Source organism: Gambusia affinis, linkage group LG21 (assembly GCF_019740435.1).
Source record: "Gambusia affinis linkage group LG21, SWU_Gaff_1.0, whole genome shotgun sequence".
Classification (NCBI taxonomy): Eukaryota; Metazoa; Chordata; class Actinopteri; order Cyprinodontiformes; family Poeciliidae; genus Gambusia; species Gambusia affinis.
The window spans coordinates 20,353,323-20,374,777 of NC_057888.1; the positions used below are offsets into that span (position 1 = coordinate 20,353,323).

The window sequence follows — 21,455 nt, forward strand, 5'->3', positions numbered from 1 at the left end:
CAGTCAATAGAGACAGACTTGCCTCTCAAAGACTTTTCTTAGACTTGTGAAAAATATCTCTGAAGGAAAAGTGAGAACAGATTTTCACATGGAAGTCATTGTGCTTGCATAGAAACTGCAACCAACAACTTATAGTTAAGAGTTGGAGGCAGTTAACCTCCTCTGTGTTGTCCTGTTCTGTGAGGTCACGGTGTTAACACTGAGCCCTAAACCTCGGCTGCACCGCCTCGCTGACTCACCTCCGCCTCTGTTTATCCCAGATTGTTTGGAAGCTGTTAACTCTTTGCAGCCGCTCTTGGAAAGGCACGAGTGTGTTGGTAAATCAGAAAGATTTCAGCATGCTGTTATTGCATGTACAACAAGCCGGAGTCCGGCTAAGGTCACTGGCTCGCACTCAACCCCACCCAGATCCATCTGAGCATTAAGTCTGGGAGCCAAAATGCTGCGCAACCCCCTGGAAACACCTCCGTACCGACTGTTCCTTCTCCTCCCCTTCTCAGGCCTTTTTCTTCGCGTTGCGTAACCGCTCCTGTGTTGTATTATTGAAACGTTTGGCTCTGATTAGTGCAGCAGATGAAAAAGCTAAATGCTAATGTGTGATTTCCCTGGGGTTTCGCGGGGGCTTCATGGGCTGCAGGTGTTTGCGGAGGAGGAGGAGGGCTTTTAAAGCACATCAGTGCCAATTACACCGAGCATTGTTTGTGTTTTATGTTACTCATCGGGGCAGGTAAACACTCCGGGTCTGCATCAGAAAGCGTTTCTTAAGGTGACTGTGGATGCCAGTTGGTGCTGAAGCACTCTTCCTCCTCCCTGCACATGGAGTGTGTGAGCTATTAAAGTCAGCCAGGCATTAAATATGAAGAAATACAGCACGTCTCTTTCACTCTGCTCTCGCGGCAGAGCATGGTATTGATTATCCTCATGGACACATATCCGCCCCCTGGTCACAGATCTGTTGTTTTCATCTCAGAATGATACCTGGGCTTTTACTTTAACAACTGAACATGGCAGACCCAATGTGAATCTGCTTTGTTTTAATACTGGAGCTTATTTTTTACAGGTCTGGTTTATTAGGGGTGTTCTGACACCCTCCAGCTTCAAGACCCTCCATGAGAAACTGCTGCTGACTTTAAGGGTGTATTCACACCAGTCCTGTTTAATTCACTTTAATCAAACTCTGGTTTGTTTGCCTACAAAGTCCCATTCATTTGGGGAGGTGTGAATCCGCAAACGAACTCTGACACAGATCATAAAAGTGAACTCTGGTCTGTCTAAAACCTCTGTCTGTGTGCAGTTGAAGTGAACTCTGCATATGTGAATGCTAAGTGGACCAGAGAGCGCTCCAAAAGTAGGAAGTGGACTTAAGTGCAGATCATTCTGGGCACAACTAGAACAAATGCACATGTCTAGTGCAAGTGGGATAAATAACAGGTGGCCTTTTACCAGACAAAAGAGAAACGGCACAGCCTCTAAAATTTGACGCTACTCCATTTTTGTTGACATTTTGTGAAGGAGGAAGTTGTGCTCAGCATCTTCAGAGGTTTTCATGTCCTTTCCTTCAACGGTTCTTGGTGCAGCGCCACCACAGGCAAGGAGGGGAACAGGTTGTTCCCCGTTTACAGCTGGTTTGAACAACCAGCTGTAAACGTAACATATGTTGCAAATTTGGTCCCCAAAACAGCAGAATGCTTTCTCCCTCCTGATAATTTTCTACTTTTTACAATCACGGCTGTAATTCAGGGTCCCACACTGCCACACACGTTAAAAAAAAATAATAATAATTTTACTTTTCACTTACATACATAACTGCACCAGCTCTGTTTCTTCTCTTGCATTGTGCTCTGTCTTCTCAAACCTCCAGGTGGTCGAGGCAGAGGTCTGCTCATTCTGAACCAGGTTCTGGTTCTGGTTCTGCTGAAGGTTTCTTCCTGTTAAGACTTTTTTCCCTTCTCCGTCGCTACATGCTTTCTCAGTATGAAGGTTTGCTTCATACTGCAATATCAACGACAAGGCGAGTGATCGTCTTCTGTTGCTACACAGTCATCCAGGAGGAGAGAATGCAGCAGACTGCTGGTTGTCCTTGGATTTACGCGTCAACAGCAAAACCTTGATGTAAACTTTGGCTTCCTTCTACTGCTACCTTTAATGAATGCATTTCAGTTTTCATTTCACTTTACCGGTATAACTGAAGCAATGCTGGTATACCACTATCTGGTATAAGAAAGATACCAGATAGTGGAAGCGGACCAGTTCAAGCGAAACATCAACGTTGCAGCAAAAACCTCTGACAAATCACACACCACGTCACGACTTTGCAAAACAGTTCAACCCGGGTCCGGTGTGGAGAAATGGACAAAATGATGCAATTTTGTTTGCACAACTACGCCAGTGTGAGCCGATTTCAACCCTTCAGTTGCAGTGTGGTTACACCCTCGCTCCATTTCCATCCTTCCAGGACAGGCTATTCTTCTCTAAATTTCTGCTGTGCTGAGCAGTCTGTACTGCTGAGCCTCCAGGCCTCCTTTCTCTTTCCCTTCATTTCATTTTCTTCTACAGTACATCGCCACAGATTTATCACCTAGTGCTGTTTTCAGCCCCTAAGCATGGGATAAGCATTGGATCGGTGCAGCGTGGGGGGAGCGGAGGGGGAAGAGTCTGCCGTGAAGACGCAAGGTAAGGAAAGAAGGAAAGAGAAAAATAACGGGTCTGAAAAATGTGAGTCATGTAAACGCTGGCGAGGAGAAAAAAGGGGGGTGAGGATAATTGATTCTGACGACCCGAGTCGGATGGCGGTCTTCCCCAAGGGGGAGACGGTGAGTGGATCCCAGCTAGAGTCACTGTCGCAGGAGGGACAGAGGAGTGGAGGTGGGGAGAGTATTTCTTCGTGTTTCACTTTAAAAAATTTAACCCATTCTGTGGTCTGTGGTCTAAAGAAATAAGAGGCATCACTCCAAGACCTGCCTCCTTTCGTCTGGCCAATAGACCGTCCACAGCATCACGCCTCATATTCATGAGCTAGGTGAGCTGTCACAACCATGGTGGATACTTCTCCATTGCCCTCTTTTAATTCTGGTTGTTGGAGAAAAGAAACAAAAGGGGAAATGTTGGGCCTCCTGAAGACGAATCTCAGTTTTCCTTCCCATGTTCTGTTCTCAACAGAACAGCTCCCCTCCTCTTATTAGTCCCCGCCCCTGGCTCCTTGGAGCCAGACTAAATAAATTAATTACACATTCAGATGCCTGTTCACTTGCTGACCTTGTTAGCTTTTCTTGCGCTACAGCAAACAGAAACCTCCTTGTTTGAGTGTGTATGTGTGTGTGTGTGGAGGGTCTGCATTGATGGTTGCTATATCTGTGTGTGTGTGTTTGGAGGATCTGTTCGTCCTCCAGCAGGTCTGATTCGTTTAACCTTACGTGTAAGAGTGATCAGTAAATGTAGGTTACGGCTCAGGCAGACGCAGCTCCCCAAAGGCAAAGAGTGGGATGAGCATCCGGTCGTTTCACCACGTTCCCCGGAGCTAAAATGACTAGAGAAAGATGCTCTCTGTCTTGTTTGAATTCTATTGGACACACACACACACAAAGGCAGGCATAGAAGCAGCCGTGAGACTGAGGAATGAAGACGAGGCAACGTTTAACAGGAAAAAGCTTGAGACAGGAGAGACAACCCACTGTAGGTATTAATCAGCCATAGAGGAGCATGGAAGGTAATCCGACAGATACGAGGCTTTATGCACAGCACTTCCGGGACTTGAGACGGTGAGTTATACGAGTAGAGAGGAGAGGACAGGAGCAGATGGCGGGCCTCCCCCTGGGGCGGACGGCGCCCAGCCCGCGGAACGCTGGGAGCTCTTGACCATCTGGACCAAAAGGCAACGAGCAGCAACCCTGTAGCGGATTTCCCAGTGAAGCGTCATGGAAAAAGGAGGTCTGACTTCGAGCAATGTCACCGACAGACATTCCATCAGCTCCGTGCGAGAATAAACTGTCCCATTTATTGAGTTGAGTCACCTGCAAACAAAGCGGATCTGATGTTCCGATTGCGTAGGGATCAAAGCAATGTCAAATGTTTGCATCTGTCGAAGCTTTCAAGCATTGATGAGGAATGTTTAGGTGCTACAGTGAGGGATAGTTTTCAAAATCCCATGTGACTGGACGCATTAAAACCAGGCTGTCAGGTTGTTCAGGGACTTAGCATGTAGGTGTGAAGTGGAAACTTCACTTTGAAAGTGCACATCTTTATGAAACATGGTAAACTCTAAAGGATGACCTTCAAAGTCTTCATCTTTTAGAACCACAAGCACATAAATACAAAGTTTATGTGCTTGTATCAGTGCAGCCCAACTCTGCTCAACTCTATAGTTTAGGCGGTTCTTCATTGCCACTGAACAACAGCTCTAATGGGTGGGGGTCATCATACAGTGAGGTGGCCCCAGAGTTCAGAAAGGTGTATGTTGTAATCGGTTCTTTACACAAACACTATGCAACAATTGAGAATGTAAGCTGTATTAAAAATTACATGGAAGAAAATTTTAAAAATTCCTCAAAGTAGATTATTGTAAGCAGAGATCTCAAACCACATGCCTTGAGGGGCGGTGAGACATCTAAAAGGTGTCCTGCAACTTTTAGACGTCTCTCTTTGCTTCAGCTCACCTGCCTCCAAAATTAGCTCATTAGCAGAGCTTTGTAGAGATTCACTGCGTGCTAGTGAGGCAATTTAGCCACTGAGTTCAAATGTGTAGGACAAGAGAAATCTAAAAGTTGCCCTTAAAGAATGCACTTTGTAAGGGAAGTCGCTCTTGTGACGCAACCAATGAATCCAACCGGTCACTTAGCTAATCAGTGACCGACAGTCTTCTGACGTAGCATTTTATCCCCGATTCTGTACACTTGGAACTCCGGGAAAGTAGGTTCTAAAAATGGAGTTACGGTTGAGCGACAGCTCTGATGGGTGGGGTCGTCTATTGTGGTGGTTAGTTTTTACAAACACCAGTCGGGAGGGAGTCGCTGTTGTGACACAACCAATGACTCCACCCTCAAGCCAATCGGTCACAAACAGTCTTTTAACATCAGATTTTCAGCCTAACTCCACATACGTAGAATCCCATCAAAGTAGGTTCTGAAAGAGGGACTGGTACCAAGAAACCATTACTAGTGGAAAACCGATTGAACCACGTAGAACTGAATCAAGCACCAATGAGTCCATACAAGTGGATATAGACCAAAAATCTTACATAATTGTAAAGTGGAAGCAAAAATGAAACTTGATTGTCAACCTTTTAGATTGAAATTTCTGAAGGGCTTTCATTTACAGTTTTTGACTATTCTATATGACGGTTTTGATTTTGATTGGTAAAGCTCTTTAGTCAAGGATGGTTTCTTGGATCCTGGAATCTGAAACCCATCTGGCCAATAGAGCAAACAGCATTACAGCGAAGAATCTACGGCTTCTTGTCCTCCCCAGTCGCCTCTTTCTCTGCTCCATTTAGAGCTGCAGCCCCGCTTGGATCGATGGCTTTCTCCAAGCCGCCCCGCCATCAATTATTTACCTGATCAGCACTGCTGCTCATTAGATGACTAATCTGGGAGGGTGAGGAGAGCCGGGACGCTGCGTTGAAACCTGAAACCGAGAGGCAGCAGAAGAAGAGAAGGGCGGATCCAGGTCTCCAGATTCATCGAAAGACATCTTTAGGGAGGCACCCGTAGATGTGGGGCAACCGATTTGTATGCCCGTGTTCTGTCACTGGGTAGAGTTGAATTACTTTTGATGAAGGTGAACATGTATCGCTGTCAAAGTCCTCATGCGATCCAAAGTGTCACGGCTGTTAGTGCATTAAGAAAAAACGGCATCAGAAGGTGAATGAGGGGGCCCTCAATTAGCCTGAGTCTGCGAGCAGGACTCAGGTTTCACCCCACCTAAGTGGTTCACAAAAACATCTGTGGTCAGTGTGGGTCACATTTTTACTGTCCCATAAATCTCTCCCCTGGTGTCCCTCCATGTGACTCCGGTTCTGTTATTCCAAGTGTCCCTGCGTGTTGTTTGACGCTCTTGTTTCATTCCTGCCAGCTCCGCGAAATCGGGGTCAACCGTGGAAGAGACAACAAAACCCGAACAGGTACAAATTAGAGCGCTTCACTATTAATCCCTCGTGCTTTCTCGCTCGGTCCCGACACTTCCAAAGCTGTCTTGAAGGGGGGTGTTGCTCAAAGACGGAGATAAAGAAGGAGAGCAGCCCCCAGCTCTCCTGATCATGTACAAGCGAGGTGCGTGTGTGTGTGAGTGTGTTTGGGGGTGTTGCTTTGATCTCCCCTGTCCCCCCTTGAGAACCACAGCGAGGTGGGAGTGCACTGTGAAGGCTGTGCTACACGTTAGCTCTGATTAAAAGGAAATATGCATCACTGTACAGCGAGCTCCTTTTTATCTGCGCCTGCGATGAGGTGCGATGGCGACACTAGACTGAGACCCGGTTTGTGCTCGCGTGGCAGCATTATCTGCGTTCCTCCAGAGCTGGAAGCCACCCCGGGGTGACCTGCCCTCATTTCAAACCCTCTGGATGCTCGGAAAGTCGAGAGTTGTTTGTTTGGGCGACGGCAGGAATTATGCCGGCCTTGCACTTTGACCTCGTGATGCAAGGTTGTGCTCTTTCGAATCAATTAGAGCTGAAGATGTGCATTCCACACCGGCGTGGCAACGGCTGCCAGGGATGGGCCTGTGGAACACCACGGCAGGGGACAAACACCCCATTTCCTGGGGACTGTATTTGTCTCTGTTGTGAGTGGAGTCTAAATGTAGGTGGAGTTCAGATCATTAAATATGAAGCCATTGCACCACACAGCCTGAGAGTTCTTGTCGGAGGATCACAACTTCAACTTTCGCAGGTTTTTAATTTTCCATCTCAAATCGACAGTTGGAGTGTTGAAACTTGGACACTCTTGAAAAAAAAAAAATATTTCCAATAATACTTCAAGCTGTTTGTTTTATGATAGCTGTACATTGAAAAAAATAACTAAATACTCCTTTAAAAAAAAAACAAAAACATTTTTTTAAAAATACTGAGTGTGAGATTTAAAGTTCTCACCTACACTGTATGTGGAATCTGAATGCACCGTGACACTAAATCAGGCAGATGGAAGGCCTGCTAAGTGGGGGAGGAGCACAGAGGTGAGGCAGATGTGGGTTACCAACAGCCCTTTGGCTTCTCCCACTTTACTTGATCCTCCTTTACTCCACACACACACTTCTCCAGTTAATATCAGGCTCTAAAACACTTTTTCTGAGCACTTTCACTGTTTGTTGTTGCCTTTTGCTTCTGTTAAATCACCGGTTTAACAATTCGTCTCAGCCAAGACGACACAAGAGCCTAAATGAAACCTGTCACATCAACTTTCCTGTCAGATTTCAGATGCCTCTCATCAGCCTCCTGTCAGTTAACCTAAACGGAGCAAAGGAAAGAGAATATTTACTATGAAACGTGTCAAAAGGAGTGACGGAAGAATCGGGCTCTGTCGCCCAAGAGATGGAAGCTCATTTAGGATTCCCAGTTAAAACTGTACAAAGGACGATCCACTGAGACTCGTCACGCTCATCATGCTGCCTGGGACTCAGTGTGCTCATAGCAGTCAACCGAAGACAACCTGGACCTGAACGTTAATAAAAAATGTCTTTAATTCCGCAAAGCTCAGCTCACTCCATCCTAGTGGAACAAAGTGGAAGAAAGCTTCACGAAGCTACTTTTTATTGGGTTTTCACTGAATAAATATCTAAACAAGCTACTAAATTAGATGATTAGCTTTGGTTACTTTCTCTGTTTTTGCTGTTACAACCCTTTGAGTGAGTCTTGGGTGTAACACAAATTTCTAGATTAAAAGTAAAGCCAGTGATTAACTTTCCATTGGTCCACTGGCTCAGGGCCTTGCTAATACAAGGGAAGTAAAAAGACTTCAGGGTTTCCAAGGCCAAATCAACAAACAAAAATAAACTCCTTCGAGGTCAAAAACAAAATCTGAAGTCTGAACACAAAAACAAAAACTACAATTTCTAAACTCCAGCTGGCCACAAAGAGGGAAGAAAATGGCAGAGAAACCCCACCAAGCTGCCCATCTAAACACTTTCTAACATGCAAGAGTTCATAAGTCAACATGACCTAAACAAAACACTGAGTACTCTGCTCAGAGCTAAACACAGAAATGTTCGGCAACGGACCAGGAGCCGCATTTCAATTACAAATGTATGAAAATCTTTGTCAATATCCCGCCAATGTAGAACATAAAATATGCAATTGAGGTGTTTTTATTAAACAAGAAATGCAAAAAAAAAATCTCGAGTGAATACATTTGTTCACGTGATAATATGTTGCGCCATCATCCTCCAACTACTTCCTATTGTTTTTTCTTTGTGGTTTCCCGCCCAGTGGTAACATCAGGGTGTTGATCAGACTTTTGATGTGCAAAAAACATTTCCATTGCAGTTTTATGAAATAAATTAATTTCGACAAAGAAAAAAAACAACAAAAAAAACCCATCTCATCTTGGTGCCAAATGTTTCATCAAAAACACGTTTTTTTGAAATTGAAAAGTTTCCACTAATCAAATGTATTTTCGAAATCACAAATTGCGCAATGTGGCCAACAGAAACACATTTACTGGGGCATTTTTGCCCTGATGTGAAGTGATTCCAGGTGTGACAGTAAGCCTGCAAACAAAAAAGGAGCAAAGGTGCACTGCCCCCTATAGGTCAGTGGATGTAACATTTGCAAACGTTGCATCCAATGTGTGAATACAAGTAAAAAATGGTTTAAAAAAATGGGACTACTAAAGACAAAATTTTGGAAATTGTATTTCTTTTAATAAGGCTCATATCTGGATCTTTAATGGTTTACAGATTTTATTAAAAATGTTGAGCAAATAAAACTTAAAAGTAATCATAAAAATATATAAAATCTATTTATGCATTTTTGATTTAATGAATTTTGTGGCCTGCTGGAAGTTAGAATTTGTCAATTTTGACTAAAGGTTTGGACATTACTGCTACAGAAAATCTCAAGTTACTGAAAATGTGGTTAACACTCCACTACTACTAATAAATATCTGTCTGTAAATGCTCTACATGCAGCATCCTGTACACTAACCTAACAGTTTTGAAGGATCTCTGGGGTCTTACGTTTCCATTCACACCTCTGAGTGAAACGCTGAAGAGACTCAACAACCAGCCAGCTGTTGGCAGCAGAGACTGTTTGGGTTGAATGTTGAGTAAACCCTGGGAATCACTGCTAACCTGTTCCACGGTGTTTTAAAGGCACTGTATTTTGGGCTACTGTACCTTATCACTTACCTCATCTGAACCAATCACCAGAGATGACTGCATCTGTTATCACCAAACAGAATTATGAAGTTCAGTAAGGGCCTCTGATAACTTAGCAGTGCACAGCTATGAGTTGCTAAAGGAGAAGAAAAAGTGACAGAAAAAAATGTCAACCTGCAAAAGTCTGTTCCTGTCACCTTAAAGAACAACACCACATTCATCAACGAACAACTTTTATTCTCACATCAGGTTCTTCAGGTACACAAACAGTCACAAGCACAAAACATTTTCAGTCTTTTTTCCTTCCTTTGTTTATTTTTTTTTTATTTTTTATTTATTTACCCGGGTGACCATCAGCGTGTTAAAGTGAATAAAACAGTTTTTTTTCCATTTCCAAGCGCGTGCCGACAGTGGCGCGTGTTCCTCCTGTTGCTGAGGAACGAAGAGACTGACCCTGAACTCTGTCACTTCCTGCCTGATGTTTAAGGGCTTGAGAAAAAAATAAAATAAATAAAGGACAACTCACCGATGGCCCCCACAGTGGCGCTTACTGTAGCCGACCCCCATGGGTGCTTTGGCCTCGGCCCAGACACAAAGACCGCTCTGCATGGCTTTTGTCGTAATCATATCTGCACCTGCACTCTTCCATGTGGACAGAACAAAGCAGCTGATTCACTAGTGACTCTGTAAATATAGATATTTTCTTCTCAATATATATCTCAAGGTATTCTATCCATAGAATAATGTCTATATAGCATATATTTTTAGTTATATTTACTTTTGGTATTTTTTTTTTTTAAACATTCAGGTACATTCACTTGACCCTGGGAACTATTTTTTTATATGAAACATGAACACAGACATATGGTAACAGAGCTACATATTATGCAATAATGCCAACCCAACCATGAAACGGGACATTAAAGGGATAGTTTGGGTTTTTTGAAGTGAGATTATATGAAGTTGGTAGTAATAGATACCCTATCTATAACAAACAGTCAGATGCACTGGCGAAACATTTATGGGACACAACAAGCCAGATTAGCTGATAACCTTCAAATATTTAGCTACGAATTTGTTGTTGGGATTAAGGTATATCGATGCTTTTACAAAGTTTCAGAACTCCCTCTCTCACCTGTTGTGGGTTACTCATCATCTGGCTGCTAAACTTCTTCCCTTGCTTATAAAAAACCCCACAAAAATATAGTCATTTGGGAAAACTTCTGCTCATGAAACCGAAGGTCCAGGTGCAAAAGTACAGTTCGCTAGTCTTTAAAGCAGCCTGCAGCAACAAATTAAATCAGTTAATATCAACTCATAGCTTCACTTAGAGAGAGAACAACAACAAAAAGGGGTGACCTTCTGCCTAACAAGAACTTGAAAATCAAAATTAAATTATGTGTTTATTCCACATTGTGGATTCATAGATTCAAGGTCACAAATAAACTAGAGACGCAGCGATAATTCGGCCCAGATTTTCTTAATTTTGGGAGATTGACAAACCAAGCTTATTCACCGATCTTGATTACCTCTGGAAAGGTCTGAAAATCAGCCGCTGACCCCTTTTTGCTCTGCCAGGTCACGTCCGCATGAGCGCAGCTAACAATACTCACTCCACTATTTCCAATGAACCACTTTGTGGCTGCATTTAGCAACTTTTTAGATAAACAAGGTTTAAAGATTGATCAATAGCCAGGAAACTGCAGTTGGAGCACTCCTAAAACAATGTTTCTAGCCCCACTAATATTCTTTTTAAGTCTCTAGCAGCAGAAGGAATAAATAGTGCTTCTTTGTTTTACAAAAAAGCAATTAGACCATGTCAATTATTTTTGTTTCACATTTTGACACCATGAATCTGTGGTGTTTTTACTCAATATTTTCCTACTGTGACGCTACCGGCCCTTCACTTTTCCACGCATCCATACCACATTCTCCTGCTACAGGCGGGGGAAGCAACTTCCGAAGACTCACTTCATTAAATCCAAGCTAACCCTTGGGGAAGAAAAAAAAAAAACAAACAAAAAAAAAACACCCCCTTCCCCAAAATATAATGCGGCAAACTAAACAAAAATGTTTCAGTGCTGGTTCTGTAATCACCAACCACAAGCATAAATATTCTCTGTAGTAATCTAAAGTACAAAATAGCATATTCTTCTGGATTTAACGACAGTTTCTATTAACTCTACTCAGTCTGGGTGCACAAAACTCCACAGGTGCATACAAGAGCTGGCGACAACAGCTAGGCAATCCATTGCGTATTTACTAAAGTCAGCGAACAGTACTCACTTCTACAATCACTACTTTGAATAGACCCTGGCATATAACAGAATACACACACACACACGCACACATGCACACCCACAGGCATTAATAGACTGAAACAGGCCTAAAGGGAGTCATAGTAACGATTAGCCTCATGAACACTTTCTGCTTTTCTTTTCTACGTTTCTTTAAAGGCCACGAGGATGTCACTTGGTGCTGGTTACAAAAATCTTTCCTTCATGGGTCTTCATGGAAACGGGACCATTCAAAACACAGAGCTCGATGACAGATGTCGTTTTTCGACTCCGTGAAAAATGTTACATAGGAGGATTGTACAAACACTCATTTCTTTTCATCTTTGATGACCAAAAGCCAATGGAGAAAACTGTCAGCCAGCACAATAAGTAGTCCTACAGTCACGTGATCTTTACCTCGTCACTTACTCCAAGTCTTATCTAACCATGCAGACTTTTTAAACACACTGTTGGTTGTGCTCAAAACTTTTCCAAGAGACATCATTTATGAAACATATGACTTTTGACGATGGGTCAGGATGCTAACAGAGCTAACAAAGGACCACGGATGCAGCCAGTTTTCCTCTAATCACCACTCAGCAGATGTCGGGTGACAAAACAAAATGAGGAGAACTCCAGCACAAAATGAACCAATGATCTGCATGGTTAGATTAGTTAAAGGGTGAAAAGACCCTTAATTAGTTAACAGTTGTGTCAGTTGGATTAAATATTAGCCACAATAACATTTAAATAAAACATAGAAAAAATATTTTTAACAGTATCTTAAATACCTTCAAACTCAAGGAACAGAACAGTGCAGTGCAATCAGAAAAACAAAAATGATCGTGTTTCTATAAGTGAATTGGTGAGAGAATCTCTTATGACTTGTAACATCAGACCCTTTCAGTTCTTATGCCTTGTCTAACCTTGTGAAAGACCAAACTAGAGTTCAAAAGACCTAAGAGAAACTCCCCATCCCTGTGCTGCTGATTGTTAGGACTGAGTGAGTATGAGGAGGAGCTACGGTCAGGGCCTCGCCCGTTCAGCCGCTTAATGTGGGCTTGGAGAAGGAGTGTCTAAGTCTCCGTCCCCCTCCCCCTCTTCTTGTCCAGAGTAGGAGCTCAGGGCGTCCCACAGCAGGACCGGCTGCTCACAGTGATGGTGACTTCTCCAGTGCTCCATAATCAACTCCTTAGTGTCCAGTACCTTACTGCAAAGCACACAGTTAAAGGCCACCCCTGCTGCCAGAACCCCCAAGTCACTGCCGTTCTCAGGAGAAGTCGATCTCGTTTCGTCGCCATCCCCGTCCCTGACACGGTGGTGGGACATAATGTGCTTCTTAAGTTTGGAGAAGGAAAAGAATTCCTCGTCGCAGCTGCCGCACTTCACCAGGTTGCGCTTCTCGTTCAGCTGGCGCCAGTAGTGAGCGGCGTGCTTTACCAGCTCGTTCTCGACCTCGCGGCCGACACATTGGGCCACGCCATCATGGGCACGGATGTGGACTTCCTCCTCATGCACATACAGCAAATGCATCTTCATGTCAGCAAAGGTGGGAGTGGTAGCTTGACATCGGCCGCATTTGATCTGCAGCTCTACAGGGTCTTCCCGATCTTGTTCGTCCGACGGCTCCGGAGAGACAGTTCTGGGGAGAAAACGGTAAAATGCTTAGTCAGGCAATCAATCTGCTTCAAGCTAGAGGCTTTGCACATGTTCAATGGCTATCCAAGAGTGACCTTACCCCTCCAAAGACACATCATCCTCATGACGACTGATTGAGGGCTCTACGGTCAGCACAACCCTGTGGACCTCCCTCAGGTGACGGAAGTACACTCCCACATATCCAAAGACCTTGTCGCAGAACTCGCAACACAGAGATCGGCGCGGCCGTACTTCAGAGTGATGAAGCTTCATGTGAGTGCTCAGGCTACCTCTGTGAGCGTATGCTTTGCGGCAGAGGGGGCAGATGTAGGGCCGACTATTTGTGTGAGTGTTCATGTGGTTCTGGAGGTGGTGCTTGAACTGGAAACAGCGGTTGCAGACTGAGCAGCGGTGAAGCGGACGGCTGCCAATGAACACTTTTGGGTTGGAACCGGCTCTCAGGTGAAGGGTCACCGGAGCCGTTTGAGGGGAACAGTCCAGAGCCTTGGTTGTGGCAGACGTGGATAGTTGGTGACCAAGTAAGAGCTCCTGTTCTTGGCCATCTGGTGCCACTGTAGGCAAGCTCACCAGTTGTGGAACCGTCTCCATAACTAACATGGGCTTGGGTCGGATAGTTCGGTACTTCTTGGAAATATCAACTTCTTTTTGTTTGAAGCCTGGAATTACAGCTGGAGGTTTTTCAGGGACCCTTTTTCGAAAGAAAGACAAAGATCTCTTCTTTCTGGCTTCAAAAGCCAAGATGTCTTCCATTGTCTTTCGCTTCCTTCCTCTTTTCTTGCCTGGCGGCTTCTGAAGAGTAACAGGAACCAGTGAGGGTTTGGAGTTCAGCACCGTGTTTTGCCTCAAGACGTTGGCATTCTCCATGTTCTTGGGCGTAGTATCTCCAGAAGTGAAGACTCCTGCCTGTCCACAGAAGCCTTTTCTCTCTGGGGACAAACTGCTGAGCTTTGTAGCTGGTATCAGAGAGCTCTTCATCTTAGCATAAGGCAGAATTGGTAGCTTACCCTTAGGTGGTGAAGGAATTATTTGAACTGCTTTACTGAAGATGGCTGGTGACAGGACAGTGATACTGCCCTGAGGCTGAGCAGCAGTTGATTTAGTTTGGCACAACCCCACTGTGGTCTTAGTTTCCTCAGGGGGGTTGCTTGTAGAGCTTGAGGACGCTGCAGAAGAGTAAGGGAGGTTCTGAACAAGGCTTGCTGAACCAGGTCGCTCATTGCAATCTGCCGTTTGCTCTAACTTAGAACCAGGACAAAGGAGAGCTTTCTCTGGTAATACGGCAGTGACAGAGATGTCAGAAGAGGCTGGGTCAATCAGAAATACCTTTTCTAAAGATTCTTTTGTGGTTTCCCTTGTGTGTTTAGTCTCTTCTAACTTTAGCTTTGACATGGCAGATGTTCCACTCCCCACTGACGTGGTCTGAGGCAGTACAGGAACGTTGAAAGCTGCTTTTGTACTTACAGCAATCGGTGATTTGACCTTTTCTGAGCTCCTCTTGCTTCTCGCCGATGGGTATCTGGGTATGGGTAACTTGAGGTTTTTCTGGATTGACTGCGTTTGTTGCTGTGGCGTCTGAGAGGTGACAGAAGATGGGAGTGCAACCAGGGAGAATGTTCCATCTTGACCTGCTATTTGCATCAGTGCATAGTTTTGTGTGGGTACGAGGATGGACTTGGGGCTAGAGGCAGTAGTCGCCTCGGGTAGAGCTGATAGAGGCTGGCAGGATGGGGCCAAAGGGGAGGTTGGCGGCACCACAGCTGGGGCCTTGGGAGCAATGCTCCGGAACTGAAGGCTCTTCATCTGATGGGATGGATCACTTGCAACCAACTGAAACACATAGAAAACAGAAAATCATTTCTTACATTAGCTATACTGCCAAATTCTGAACAACACTTGAAAGCATCAACACCATCTTTTCACATTAACATAAATATTAGAAATGCATCAAAATAGCAGCTAGCAAGACAACGGGTTTTCAGCCAATTTTTTTGGCCAGTTAGTGTGGGAAACTGAAAGATTCCAGGATTTTCCAATTTGCGAATACCTAAGTGCTAAATGCAGTAGAAATGACCACACTCTTCAGAGTGGAAGTTGTTACTGAAGGAAGTGTCTACATTTAGTGGGATGTTTAAGCAACAGAAGAAGCTAGATCCTATGACATATTGAGCCATACCTGGAGTTCATTCAGACATTCAGAAAAGCTGAACATATTACAGCAACGTTGCTGTAATATTCAATTCGAGAAGCTGGTATCTGATAGTAAATGAGACATTTGACTCTTAAACGATTGAAGTATGTAAAAAGAGAATTAAATTTGGAAAAAAAAGCATAATGGCATTTTAGTAAAATATGACAAATTTGCACCAGTTTCAATACTCAACTGAAAAGTCTACTTTCTGTATATCAATCAAATCCTTCTTAGAATTTCCACAGTTTTTTTTTAAACAATTTTTCTTTGGTGATGAGCTCCAAAGCTTCAACATCCCCCTTCAAGACAGAAAATCCTTCACAGATTCTCTGTCAGACTCATGCTACTTACCCTGAATTGCCACAACAATATGACTTTTAGCCTGAAGACACACATTTCTATGCCTAAAGGATCTGTTTAAACCTATATCTGTAAGGACTATGAATAATTTGGGCCTAAACTGTACCTTTTTATATTAAAGTTTTTAAAAGTGAAATCAGAATTAGGTAAATATTGGTATGGGGAGATTGAAACTGGCCACTCGGATTAGTGCATCTTTATCCAACAACGCTGCGTCATTCAAACTAAAATCTTTTCGCTCAAAGATAAAGATCGGAAACAATGTAAATTGCTGCAGAATGCTGTGGTGTTTAATGTATATATGTGACTTTCCATTACTATATGGTCTGATTAGGCGGAAAGCCAAGCAAGACAAAGCAATAAAATACATTGTCAAAAAAAAAAAAATTCATGGATTTTCACAAGTGTGACAAGCTGTCCTATTATCCATGGCTCTCTGGTCCCACACAGCACAGCCTCTCTGCCCCAGGCTAAGGACAGACTGCCCCCTTTGATATGTACTGAGCTTGCTGCCACGGTACATGCTGAGGATCTGCAGGGGGCTTCTTGTCCCCCCCACTTCCTGGAACAATCAGCCAGTGTGTGAAAGCTACCCAGCGGCAAAATCTCTAGGAGATGAAGAGGGGTTTCCCTCTTCGTTGCCCCCTCCACTGACCAGTTCTACAACCTGGCCGAAGGCAACGAGGATGTTTCACACAATCTCTAGAATTTACTTTATCCTACCTTGTTCACTAATAGCATTTCATGCTTTTGCAATGGGGGTGAGGCCGTTCCACACCGTTCTGCCATTCTGACAGCCGGGATACAGAATACGGCTGAACTCCGTAGGGAAACAGTAACCTCAAAGTGAGGTTTTACACAAGTCTTTATTATCTCAATCGACCGTAGAGTTTCCATCCATCAATCAAAAGCCACAGGTATGGCTATAAAAACAAGAGAGAAATTCCCGACGATTGTATCAACACAGCGTCGTCGTATCAAAAGAAGGAGAAGATTACAGAGGTAAACTTCAAAGGGCCTAATTGTCAAAAAAAAATGGCAAAGGTTTGAATTTCACATTTTGAGCCAATGTTCAATCGCAACATGTGGTCCTGCCAAAGTTCAAACTGCGCTCTGAAACAATAATCAGCAAAAGGAGCAACAATCTGGAGGTGTTACTAAAGGCAAACATTCGAGCAATCATTCCTCAATAAATAAAAGGGATTCTTTTCACTCAAAAGAATGAGAAGAAAAGAAAAAACGCTCAGGCATATTGTTTAACAGCTGGAAGTATTTTTGTGCTGGCAGATTATTTATACAGTACCCTACCGCATTACGACTCCATAAAACTGGAGATATTCCTCGTCTGTGCGGACAGTTAATTCTAGTTTGACTGTGACTTTGGCTGAACACGGAATGGAATAAAAACCACAGGATGTGTGTTTCTCTGGGCGTTTTATGCAAGTATAGAAAGAGGGATGATGGGCAAAGGCCATGCATGTTGAATAACACTCCAATGTTAATTTAAACCGTTGGACATTAAGGAATGGAAAAATAAGGTGTGTATGAACAGCTGGAGAAGTAGTCAGGAGGATCGTAGTACTTTTGTCACTTTTGGCTCTCGGAAGAAAATTCAACTTCAATAAATCTGTCTCAATCCACTGAAGGAGAGATGGTACAGTGCAGGGGGTATGACTTGGAACTTTCCTATGTGAAATTATCTAAATCTTAATATTGATAGATGTAGCACAATTTACCATTTCTAACTTTACACAAACCCTAAAGTAAGAGAGATTTGTCAGTGGTGCTGCTGGAGTTTGGTGCTGATTCAGTGACAGAAGCATTTAACTTTGACTAGTAAGGTTGGTTTAGGTCCAGTCCAAAAACATGACTGTTAAGTTAACTGGTCTCTCTAAATTGTAAATCATCTCCTTCCCAATGACTACTGGACATAGGCAGTCTCTTATTTATTTTGCTCAATCAATAAAACTGTCCCTTTCAGTCACATTTTCAAAAGGTTCATAATTCCCCTTGTGAACTTTTTGCCACCCTTCAAAAGATGAAAAACATCTTCTAAACCAGTTTTTGTAACCATGACAATTGATCTCCTGGTTGGCAATTGGTCAACCAGCTGCTTACTAGTTTTGTACCACCATTGAGTCAATAAGCAAACTTGACAATAATGAAACTGCATCTACTTTGTTTAGCAGTTCTAAAGTTGATCACACCTCCATAGTGCAGTTGTTTTTGTCAAGAGGCACCTTTTCTAAAGTATGTGGAGGCAGATCAGACTACTGCTTGCAAGGGTTCTGCATGGTCAGGTTGAACTGCTAAAATAAATTCTCAGTGTCTCAGTTGTAAGACAAAAATTGCATCATTTTGCACTTAGCCTCATGTCATCCATCCCTTTTTGTCACATTTGTCCTAGAGAACTTTTTGCCATCCTGTGGATGGAAAAAAATATTGTGTGATTGGTCAGAATTTTGCAGATGTGATTGTTAATGCAGAAGACATTCACAATTACTCAACTTCCAGAAACCGATTTTGATGCACTTGATGAACAGAACATCAAGTACTACTTCAACTGTTTCAAAGATCCCACCTTGATGGCCTGACGACTTCTCAGGCCTGGCATCAAGAGGTCTTTTCTGGAATAATCTTTACTTTCTTCCAGCAGAATCTCAGAAAGTGTGCTGGTGCAGTCGGTGACCGCACTGCTTCAGGCTCCATCAAGTTGTTCACTTCCCTGAACGGATCAATCATCAAGCAGTATTACATTTTAAAAACAGACAGTCTGGGCACCAGGCAACCATTATGTCCACTCTGTTTAGAATTTGACTAAACAGAGTGGGTTGCTCTTCTTATTATGTGCTTCCATTAGCCTAATGAGAATTTTTATACGTTTCTCCATCTTGTGGTTAACCAAAGAAGAGACATGAGGCAAGAGGATAGACAGACAAGCGTTTGCTCTCATTGCTGATGTAAAGGTAGTGAAAATACGACCAAGTTCATAATGACACAATAAGAAAGACGTGAGTAGAAGAGAGGAGTGTTTCCTTTTACGTTGGCCTTCGTACACTGGCTGGGTGGCTGGTTCTTCTCTTCGCTTCCAGACCTCAAAGGTAAATCAACTGACCGCTGTCTGTTTACAACACTTTGAGATGTTTGGAGACGTTCCATAACCCTGACCAGCACACATTCCTCAACACAGTTTGACCTCGAAGATCAACAAAGACACATTTGTGTGCTCACCTAATCATATCCAGTTAATTCGATTTACCATCAATTAAGGAATGCACCGTGTGCCAAAAAGACATAACAAACCAGGAAATTTTCCTTGAGCTTAATTTATTTGTTTAATAGCAACCTTTTGATCAAATTGGCCATTTCATTGTACAAACCTTGACCTGAACACAAGCTTCATTCCGTACATTTGAGAAGCCTCATCTAATAAAAATAATAACATGGCATGGCTAGGAGAGAATTGCACAGAGGTCACAGATGCTACTCAATCTGCTGCTCGATTCGAAACGCCAAATGCTCTGTTATGCCCGAGGTCAGAGGTCGGAGCCAGGGAGAGGGTTACTGATGGAGAGACGGAAGGGCTGATCCAGAGAGACATATTATCAGGTAAAGGCAACAGGGTGAGAGGTGACAATCTGTTGTTTAGGCTGGAAACAGGTCAGGGTTGAGCAGGAGGGCAGACCAGGGATCCACCTGGAGCAGATTGGAATGGGATGTCGTAAACGGACAAAAACACCAATTTCAACCTGGACCTGGGTCACATGAAGAGTTGGACAAGCCTTGCCTTAATGAGCTGATCAGTTAAAACAACGGCCCAATTGTTAGCTGGTAATGCAATTTAGTGTGGCTGAACGAGCCTTTCTGAGATTTTACAGCATGCAGAGGACTCCTTTGGGGTCTATGATGAATTCACTTTCCACTTTGTCTCACTAATACTCAATCTGCAGTCAAACTATTTACTTCATCCTCTGTTTATCCTGAAACCAGCCAGGACCCAAATACACAGCAACAACAACAACAACAAAAAAAACAAAAAAAAAAAAAAAGAGTTTAAGCTTAAAGGTAATTCCTCTGTTAAACAGTAGAAAACAAAAGCCATGGCTCCACTGCCTTTTTGTGCTGCAGATTTGAAAACTCTGATCAGAAGTGTATTGAGGAAAACCAAGCAGAGAGAAAGAACAGTTGTATAAGGCTTGTTATCTTCCATGTAGGTGAGAGCAAAGCTCATCTGGGACTCCCAGATAGAGCCGGGGCATGGAGGGGGTCTGGAATGGAGTGTATTGGTGTGTATGCAGGAGAAAGAGCTGAAAACCCCAGCAGAAGCCAAGCAGCCCCCAGGTTCTATCCCAGATGAAAGGCCAGGATCTGGGCTAGATAAGAGGGAAGATCATGGGGGAAGTGGAAGGGAGGGGTGGTTGGGACCAGCCAGCTGTGAGAAGCCATGTCCAGCGGCCATCTTTTACCACCCTCCTACTCTTCCCTCAAACAAAAACCCAAACACATGGAAGCAAAATGTCGGATTAGGAAAGAGAGGCCAGATGAGTAAAACGAGGATGAGGGTCATCTATTTTAGGGGTTAGGTGTGAATTGAAAAAGGTACATACCCACCTAGGCCAAGGCATTTTGGGGTAAAAATGCCTAGGCTAGGTATAAATGTAGTTACTAAAATGAATGACAATAATTACAAAGTCCTCAGTTGGATAGACGTATAAGGAAGATTGTGTGTGTGTGTGTGCTTCGTGTAGCAGTGCAGGGTGTGGATCTAAAAGCAGTCATGGGGAAAATGAAATCAGTGTTTTGCAGAGGTCCTGGTTTCATCCCTGGGTCCCTGAATGAGTTAAAAGACAGATACACACACACACACACACATCAATGCCAGGCGATTCAGTAACATCCAGCTTCTCCGCTTTACCTTTTCACCTGACAACAAGCAGCAAAAGGTGTTGCAGGAAGGACATTAGAGCACCATATGGTTTTTGGAGGACGAACAAAAAACTGTCATGGCCACATACAAATGTGCATTTCTCTCCTAATCCAGACATCTATTCATGTGTAATCCTAACCCAGAAATTGCATCTCTCTTTTGGTCACCATAAATTCTAGAGACATTCTAGAGGATTATACCAGAAAACGTCCTAAAGAGGCAACAAAAACCAGGTACACGCACAAACACACACTGCTGTATGTCATCTACTGTCACCTGAGCAAATCAATGCAGTGGAGAAATCCATTCCAATTAGAATCCAGCTGCTCCCCCCTGCATGAGGAGGCTGATTGATCAATACAGAAATCCCACAGCTGACCTGCGATTTTTCATACAGAAGCACAAAAATGGGTCTGGGCCAGGATGCAGAAACGGGGAAATGATTGCACTTATCTTCGCATTTATTGCGAGAAGTAATTTTAGGCAGGACAGAAAACTCCAAGCCGAAACATTTTGAGGCGGACGCCTTAGCACCGATGTCAAACTGGACCTTTCCATTTGCAGGCAGGATGCTATAAACCTCTGACGAATGATGACCTCTGACCCGGTGTCCAACGGGAGGCGTGTTGAGGGCATGTGTCATTCCGGGGGAAGCGGCAACGTTCCCAATCATGCAGGCAGAGTCGCGTGCGCCATCGTGACATGTCTGCTGGCTCGGAGCTGAGTGGCATTGAACTGGAGCGGA

General features: G+C 43.6%; 1 protein-coding gene across 4 annotated transcripts in view; it reads right to left on the bottom strand.

Annotated features, from left to right (window-relative positions):
• Window positions 1-9,516: 9,516 nt before the first annotated feature.
• Window positions 9,517-21,455, bottom strand: part of znf438 (zinc finger protein 438) — a 40,688-nt gene continuing 28,749 nt past the window's right edge. For all 4 annotated transcript variants that reach the window (XM_044104432.1, XM_044104430.1, XM_044104431.1 and 1 more), the window contains 2 exons: window positions 13,315-15,062; window positions 9,517-13,218 (listed from right to left, as the gene is read on the bottom strand). In XM_044104432.1, the coding sequence (XP_043960367.1) occupies window positions 12,627-13,218; window positions 13,315-15,035 (2,313 nt within the window). In that variant the 5' untranslated portion in view covers window positions 15,036-15,062 and the 3' untranslated portion in view covers window positions 9,517-12,626. The remainder of the gene's footprint in view (window positions 13,219-13,314; window positions 15,063-21,455) is intronic.